This window comes from Ornithorhynchus anatinus, chromosome 16, assembly GCF_004115215.2.
Source record: "Ornithorhynchus anatinus isolate Pmale09 chromosome 16, mOrnAna1.pri.v4, whole genome shotgun sequence".
NCBI lineage: Eukaryota > Metazoa > Chordata > Mammalia > Monotremata > Ornithorhynchidae > Ornithorhynchus > Ornithorhynchus anatinus.
The window spans coordinates 38,083,010-38,091,855 of record NC_041743.1 but is presented as its reverse complement, the minus strand read 5'-3'; the positions used below and the strand labels follow the sequence as shown (position 1 = coordinate 38,091,855).

At 50.6% G+C, this 8,846-nt stretch overlaps 1 protein-coding gene across 3 annotated transcripts; it reads right to left on the bottom strand.

The window, feature by feature from the left end:
- Positions 1–2,880: 2,880 nt before the first annotated feature.
- C16H1orf109 (chromosome 16 C1orf109 homolog) lies at positions 2,881–8,833 on the bottom strand. 3 transcript variants are annotated; one of them, XM_029080340.1, is made up of 5 exons: positions 8,705–8,833; positions 6,523–6,808; positions 4,753–4,932; positions 3,581–3,699; positions 2,881–3,361 (listed from the first exon to the last, which is right to left on the bottom strand). In XM_029080340.1, exons 2-5 carry the CDS (start codon positions 6,795–6,797, stop codon positions 3,324–3,326), a joined length of 612 nt encoding a protein of 203 aa, XP_028936173.1. In that variant the 5' UTR covers positions 6,798–6,808; positions 8,705–8,833; the 3' UTR covers positions 2,881–3,323. The 3 variants fall into 3 exon arrangements, with proteins under 3 accessions (XP_028936173.1, XP_028936174.1, XP_028936175.1); XM_029080341.1 differs by having other exon boundaries at positions 8,761–8,830; XM_029080342.1 differs by lacking the exon at positions 3,581–3,699 and having other exon boundaries at positions 4,739–4,932; positions 8,705–8,814.
- Positions 8,834–8,846: the final 13 nt, after the last annotated feature.

Here is an 8,846-nt window from a genome sequence, read left to right as displayed (position 1 = left end):
ATGGAAGAGAAGGGAGCGGAGGGAGAGGAAAAGAGGAGTGGGAGGAGAAGGAGAGGAGGAGAAGGAGAGAGAGGAGGAGGAGAGAGAGAGAAAGGGGGGGAAGGAGGGGAAGACGCTAAGGGGACGGAGGAGGAGGGGGAAGAGGAGGGGGGAGGGGGGAAGAGGAGGGGGGAGGGGGAAGAGGAGGGGGGAGGGGGGAAGAGGAGGGGGGAGGGGGGAAGAGGAGGGGGAGGGGGAAGAGGAGGGGGGAGGGGGGAAGAGGAGGGGGGAGGGGGGAAGAGGAGGGGGGAGGGGGGAAGAGGGGAAGAGGAGGAGGGGGAAGGGAGGAAGAGGAGGAGGGGGGAAGCGGAGAAGAGGAGGAGGGGGGAAGAGGAGAAGAGGAGGAGGAGGGGAAGGGGGAAGAAGGAGGGGGAAGTGGGGAAGAGGAGGAGGGGGGAAGGGGGAAGAGGAGGGGAAGGGGGGAAGGGGGAAGGGGGAAGGGGGGGGAAGGGGGGAAGGGGGGGAAGGGGGAAGGAGGGGGGAAGGGGGAGAAGAGGAGGAGGGGAGACGGGAGGAAGATGAGGGGGAGGAAGGAGAATTAATCCCCAGAGTACCTGCCTCTCCTCTTCTCTCCAAAGACCTGGAAGCAAAAGAGAAGTCTGAGTGCTCTGCCCACAAGGGAAGATAGGGTTGGGGCCCTAGCTCCAGGATCAGAGAGGCCTTGAATAGAGAAAATGTAACCGCTCTCAGCTGCCCTTAATTCCACTGGATCGGAGTAGCCAGAGCGCAATCATATTTCTTGAGCTCTTGCTGCAGGCAGAGCACTGTACTAAGCGCTTGAGAGAGTACAAGAGAACAGAGTTGGTAGACACGTCCCCGTCCTTGAACCCAAGTAGCCAAAGCCACGGCAGCTGCTGCCACCAGAATCCCGAGCTTTGGGCAGGGATCCCCACCCCCGTTGTACATCCTTCCTTCAAGATCGACCTGTTTCTGTGAATCCCAATGTTTACAATTACAACTCAAGTGAAATAAAACATCACAGCCGTTTTCCAGATAGAAGGGAAGAGGGGCAGAACAGGGGCAGTCAGTCGATTCTATTTATTGAGCGCTTACCGTGGGCAGAGCACTATATTACATGTCTGGGAGAGTACAACAATACAACAGACACATTCCCTGCCCACGACGAGTCTAGAGGAGACGACAAACATTCAAATAAACAAATTACAGGCACGTACATAAGCGTTGCGAGCTGGGACGGGGGGAGATGAATAAAGGAAGCAAGTCAGAGCGATGCAGAAGGGAATGGGAAGAGAGGAAAGGAGGGCTTAGTCAAGCAGGACCCCAGACCCCAGCCCCAAAGCGCATACTTGTAATTTTATTTATCCCTTTGCTCTTCCCTTCTCCCAGCACCAAAGCACTTACGCGCTTAACTGTGATTTTATTTATTTTTATTGACGTCTGTCTCCCCCACTCTAGACCGCAAGCTCGTTGTGGGCAGGGAATGTCACCGTTTATTGTTGTATTGTACTTTCCCAAGATCTTAGCTCGGTGCTAAGAACACAGAATGAATGAGGAGACGTGTCTACGGTAAAACTCTGAAGGACGAAGACGGGGGCGGGGGAGAGGAGTAATTGTCCGTTGGACGATCCGAACTATCCGAACGCAGACTGTGGGTAATAAACGAGTGTCTCTCAGAACCCAGAAAACATCACTAAGTTTGGCCTTCCCACTTCCCTAGACGGAGAAGAAGAGGAGGAAAGGAAGGAAGGAGGTGGCGACAGTCAATACTTGGCTACAGTACTAGCTTGATGCCGCGGGGACTAGAGACGCTCTTAAATTGTGAACCCTGTGTGGAAGAGGGACTGGGTCAAATCTCACTATCTGGTATCTTCCCCACCACGTACCGCAGGCCTTTATAAATACCATAACTATCTGCCTCTTCAGCGGAGGGTACGCTAACGCGGGCAAAGATGACAGACGTCCTCCGGGGAATTTTGTTGGAACCCATCAAAGTAATGTTCCCCCCTCTGGATTCATTCTGGGACCCCTTCGTCGCAACCGTCCGAGCAGAGCTAAAATCACGAAGCACCCTACATTCGGTATCACGCAAGGCAGATGGAATGAAAGGCTCCCACCAGCACCCAATGGATAGGGTTGACGCGGCCCCAGTAGTTATGCCCGCATTTCACCCTCAGAGCAGGCACGATGACAATCAGGATTTCATTAGGACCACTAGGAGAGATCACAAAAGAGAATACTGGAAGAGAGGTTAGCTAGACCATTATTTCCAGCTCCTGCAAGTTAAAATTAAAGACCTCAGCCCACTCCCCCATCTGTCCGATTAACAGTTAGCTGTTGGGGAAAATACCGTAATACGCTAATAATAACCACTTAGACAAACCAGGTTTAGTCTTACATCACTGACAATATATGCCCTTGCCCGAATTAAGCCACACTGACCTTGTTTTGTATCCCAGGCATAGCTTGGAGAGAGAGAGACCCTACCACATGCAGATCGTTCTGGCTAGATTTCAGAGAGGAGGCCCGTCTGTAGCCTCAGCAGGCTCCAAACCAAACTGAGAAACTTCCCCTGCTCTGCCCCCCCTAGAGTTTAGCCCCACCCCAGGGGAGGTGGAGCTCTCCATCCTACTGGCCAAAAGCCAGTCCCCTCCCAGAACATTCCAAACACCCCCCCCAGAGGGGCGATTAAGGAGCTCTGGCCTTAACCAACTTTTGGCCTAACTAACCAATTTACTGGAATAGAGTGGTGCTTGTTATTATCATTGCTGTCGTAATTATTTTCGTTAAATACTTACTATAGGTCAAGCATGGTTCTGAGCTTTGGGGGAGAGAAAAATTAATCAGATCAGACACAGTCCTTGTCCCACAGGGAACATCAAGTTGTCATAATAAGAGAACTAACGATGTTATTTATTGAGCATTTATTACATACCAAGTATCGGGCTTAAGCTCTATACAAAAGGTGCAAAAGAATGAGAACGGTCACAGTCCTCGTCCCACATGAGGCTCCCAGTCTAAGACAGAGGAAGGATGGGAAATTTGATCCCCATTTTATAAATGAGGCGAGGCACAGAGAAGTTAAGGGTGGCGCTCAGGGTCACCCGGCAGGCAAATGGCAAAGTGTCTGCTGACTCCGGGTGCCCCCCTCTCTCCACCAGGCCACACCGCCTTCCACCCCACTGGGCTTGGTCAGACTCGGGCCCGAAGCTTCGGGGGTTCACCCCTCCAATCTTCCCCTTCTCACGTCACCGAACAGTGAGGGAAGCTCAAGGCCCGGCCTGCAGCTGCCTCCTTCTGGGTCCTGAACGGTAGCATCCCTTCGACTACGAGTCCAGGAAGAAGGACACCATCAGTAGGGTGTCTGGAAAGGGAAGGAAGAGAAAAATGAGTGAAGTTACTTCATCGAAGGGCCGGAGGACGTAAGACAAAGATGTCGGGCTGGTCCTGGAGAGCAAGGGGGGCGGGGGAGAGATGGGTCCTTCTTCCATGTGGACGACACCTAAAAGAGGAGGTGGGGGCGGACACAGTGGGGGATGGAGGGAGGTGGGGAGAGGCAGGGAACGAGAGCAAGATCCAATACCGTGTACTAGGTCTTGGTGGTCGTCCTCTGAAACCCGCTCCCAAGCCTGTGGCAGAGCTTGAAGGAAAGGTAGGTTATCCCAACTGATCTGGTTGATGAGGTCTCTCTTTCCCAAGTACCTTTCCGGGAGTTAAGGACCCACCGGGCAGCCGGGGACCCGCCGTGGGCAGCCAGAAATTCTCTGTACCCGTCCGCTCCTCTTCGCGACTTCCCTCTGAGGCAGGAGGGGCCCGTAGTGTGTTTTACTGAGAGAGCGGGGCAGTGATTCGGAACAACGGGACGGTCTCAGCTAAGTTGTCCTTTCTGACTTCCTACTCCAGTGCTCGATCGGGGCTCTGCTGCGGTACGTTCCGCCACCTTCGACACCTTCCTGAAAGCACATCTCCTCCAGGAGGCCTTCCCTGCCTAAGTCCTCTTTCTCCCTACCCGCCCACCCCTCACCATGAACTCTGCCCTTGACCGTGTATCCCTTGAGCAATCTGATACTCATCCCAGCCCAACCCTTACGTCATCTGCCTTTATTTTAATGTCGGTCTTCCCTTGAAGACTGTAAGATCCGTGTGTTCACAGAGGGCGTCTACCAAGCTCTACCGACGGGTACTTTCCCCACTGCTCAGCACGGGGCTCTGCACGCAGTAAGCACTCAAATACCACTGACTGATTTAATGCAGCAGCAACCTCACAGTTTAAGAGCCTATCCCTTATCCCGTGTTGTCCAGTTATCATTTAATCCCTATTTTTTACGGTATCTGTTAAGGGCTTACTGTATGTCAAGCGCTGTTCTAAGTGCCGGGGTAGACGCAAGTGAATCAGGCAGGACACGGTCCCCGTCCCCCGCGGGACTCTCAGTCTAAGAAGGAGGAAGATTAGGTATTTACTTCCCATTCCACAGTTGAGGAAATTGGGGTACAGAGAAGGGAGGTGACTTGTCCAAGGTGACACAGGAGGCAAGTGGCAGAGCCAGGAGTAGGACACAGATCCTCTGACTCTCAGGCCTGGGGTTTATCCACTAGACCATGGTGTTTTCCTAATAGCCCTTAATTATAAGGCACTAATATGTCAGCTGGAGCTCGTTATTCAGAGGGTTTGCTATATTGCTTTCCTCCTGTGCCTCAGCTGAAAAGAAGAACCCATCAGAGCAAGGACAGATATACCGACCGGGTGAAGGATACAAGTTCCGATAAGATCTCTCGATATCTTGCAGCCATTCCAGCATGTCCGCTATCGAGGGGATAACAGCGGAGCGCAGCAAGATGGCGTCGATGTCCGCCGGCCGGGCGTGCTGCTCGTACACCTCAAACGCTCGCTCCACGTGTCCGCTGACCGCGTCTCGTACGCCGAGGAGGACGGCCCTGGGGGAGATCAACAGAATAGCTGAAGGTCACAGAAAAGACGAGCCGGTCGCCAACGCAGCAGCTGCACAACAGAACCGGTGAGGGCCCGCGGGCAGGGAACCTGTCTACCGACTCTATTATATTCATCTCTCCCGAATGCTTAGTACAGTGTTCTGCACGCGGTTAGCTGCTCAATAAATACCACTGATTGATTTAACAACTTATTACTATGTGTGCTGCGTGCTGAAGTAGCTACCAGATAGCAGATCGGACATCGTTCCACTCCCCCCATGGCCCCACGGTCTATTTTATCCCCATTGTACAGATGAGGAAACTGAGGTCCAGAGTTACATTCACTAGACCAGTGGCAGAGCTGGGACTCACGCCCAGGTCTCTTGACTCCTCTAGACTGTAAGCTCACTGAGGACAGGGAGTGTGTCTACCAATTCTGCTGTACTATACTCTCCCAAGGGTTTAGTACAGTGCTCTACACATAGTAAGCACTCAATTTATTGAGTTTACCGATTGAATCCTGACTCCCCAGCTTTGATTCAAGGTATTGTGTATTATAAATTATATTAAAGTCTGTCCCCACCTTAGACTGTCAGCTCATTTGTGAGCAGGGAACGTTATCTACCAACTCTGTTGTGTTGTACTCTCCCAAGCGCTTAGCCCAGTGCTCTGCACACAGTAGGCGCTCAATAAATACCACTGATTGAATCAAAGACTAGACGGAAGAAAGCAGGATAGGCATAAACACAGACACATCCAACACTACAAGAAGTGCAAGCCTCAAGGATGTGAATATAACCGGGACAGCTGCGCGCTGTATTACTGTGAAATTCATTCAATCGTATTTAATAATAATGTTGGTATTTGTTAAGCGCTTACTATGTGCCGAGCACTGTTCTAAGCGCTGGGGTAGACACAGGGAATCAGGTTGTCCCTCGTGGGGCTCACATTCTTAATCCCCATTTTACAGATGAGGTAACTGAGGCACCGAGAAGTTAAGTGACTTGCCCAAAGTCACACAATTTATTGAGCGCTTACCGTGTGCAGAGCACTGGACGGAGCGCTTGGAATGGACAGTTGGGCAACAGAGAGAGACAATCCCTGCCCGACAACGGGCTCACAGTCTAGGAGGGGGGAGACAGATGACAAAACAAGTAGACGGGCATCAATACCATGATAGATAGAGAAATAGAATCTTGGATATATGCACTTCATTAAGAGGAATAAATATGAACAAATATAGACAAGTGCTGTGGGGAGGGGAAGGGGGAAGAGCAGAGGGTGGGAAAGGGGGAGATGGGGAGGGGAGGAGGAGCAGAGGGAACGGGAGGGTTCAGTGTGGGAAGGCCTCCTGGAGGAGGTGAGCCTTCGGTAGGGCTTGGAAGAGGGGAAGAGAGTTAGTTTGGCGGAGGTGAGGAGGGAGGGCGTTCCGGGACCGCGGGAGGACGTGGGCCGGGGCTCGACGGCGGGACGGGCGCGAACGGGGGACCGTGAGGAGGTGAGCGGCAGAGCAGAGGAAATGTCTTCCTGAGGCAGAGTCGGGGGAGCCCACCACACAAATGTCCTAAAAATCGACCCCGTCACCGCGTCCTTTACATCCGCTCTTCCAGCTTGTCGAGGATGGTGTCGCCGGCGGTCAGCTGCTTGCGCTTCAAGCGCTCTCTCAGGTCTGGGAAGGCTCCCAGCGGGGCGGCCTCGAAGGCCACGTTCTGAGCGGCCTCCACCTGCTCCGCCAAGTTCCCCAGGGAACCGAGGAGCGGCCGGCAGTCCTGCAGCGCGCTCCGCCACACGTTCTGCTGCCGTTCGACGGCCCGGAAGCACGCCTTCAGGACCTCCCGCACGCGGGTCAGGCGGGGGCCCGGGGCCGCCATCCTCCTCGTCCCTGCAGTCAACAGAAGCGGCGCGGCTTAGTGGCAAGAGCGCAGGCGTGGGAGTCGGAGGACGTGGGTTCTAATCCCACTCTGCCACTTCTCTGCTGTGTGACCTTGGGCACTTCTCTGTGCCTCGGTTACCTCGTCTGCAAAATGGGGATTAAGACTGTGAGCCCCACATGGGACAACCTGATGACCTCGTATCTACCCCAGTGCTTAGAAGAGCAGTAAGCGCTTAACAAATGCCATAATAATAAGAATGATAATGAAACAAATGGTAATAATTATTATAATAATTACGGTATCTGTTAAGCACTATGTGCCGAGCACCGTTCTAAGCGCTGAAATAAGAAGAGTTGTGGCATTTTTTAAGCGCTTACAATGTGCCAAGCACTGGACTAAGCGCCGGGGTGGCTATAAGCAAATCGGGTTGGACAAGGTCCCTGTCCCACGTGGGGCTCACCGTCTTAATCCCCATTTTCCAGATGAGGTAACTGAAGCCCAGAGGAGTTAAGTGACTTGCCCAAGGCCACACAGCAGACAAGTGGCAGAGCTGGGATGAGAACTCATGCCCTTCTGACCCCCAGGCCCGGGCTCTATTCATTACGCTATGCCTAGTCTCAATTATATAATAATGATAATTACCGTATTGGCATATTACACAGTAATAATAATCGTGGTATTATTTTGAGACTTGGAGCCCTTTGTTGGGCAGGAATTGTCTCTATCTGTTGCCGAATTGTACATTCCAAGCATTTAGTACAGTGCTGTGCACCCAGTAACTGCTCAATAAATATGATTGAATGAATTATTGTTAATAATAATAATATATCATACTATAATATAATATTATAATACTATAGCATAATGCTATAATATATTATATACTATATACTATGATATAATAATAGTATTATGATGGTAACATTCCAAGCACTTAGTACAGTGCTGTGCACACAGTAAGCACGCAATAAATACAATTGAATGAACTGTTAATAATTTTATTAAAATTTTATTATCATAATATGCCATACTATAACACAATACTGTAATATCATAAAATATATAGTATAACATATACTATAATACTGCAATACACTGTAATATAGAGTATAATAGAGGCCATGTATAATATAGAGTCTATATACTACAATAATATTATTACGGTAACATTCTAAGCGCTTAGCCCAGTGCCCTGCACACAGTAAGCGCTCAATAGAGATGAATGAATGATTAATAATATACCATACCATAATACTACAATACACAATAATATATAGTAAAATAGAGACCCTATATAATAGTCTATCTACTATCATAATGCATAATCATATTATTACGGCAACATTCGAAGCGCTTAGCCCAGTGCCCTGCACACAGTAAGCGCTCAATAGAGATGAATGAATGAATGATTAATAATAATATACCATACCATAATACTACAATACACAATAATATATAGTAAAATAGAGACCCTATATAATAGTCTATCTACTATCATAATGCATAATCATATTATTATGGCAACATTCGAAGCGCTTGGCCCAGTGCCCTGCACAACAGTACGCGCTCAATAGAGATGAATGAATGATTAATAATAATATACCATACCATAATACAATACACAATATATAGTAAAATAGAGACCCTATATAATAGTCTATCTACTATCATAATGCATAATCATATTATTACGGCAACATTCGAAGCGCTTCGTCCAGTGCCCTGCACACAGTAAGCGCTCAATAGAGATGAATGAATGAATGAATGAATGAATGAATGAATGACGAGGCCACGCTGGGCGAAGCGGACCACGTGGTGGGGGGAGACTGCGCATGCGCACCGATGCCGGCTCGCCCCCTCCCTCCCGCCCACCTCCTCCCGCCTTTCCCCCCGCCGGGGGCCACCTCGTCTTCTTCCCCGTCTTTCTCCGGGAAAAGAGCCCGATCCGGCCTCTCCCAACCTGGAAATAAAACGACGTCCGAGCCCTCGCTCGCCGCTCGCCGCTCGCCGCTCGCCGCTCGCCGCCCCCTCTAGGCTCCTTTTCCC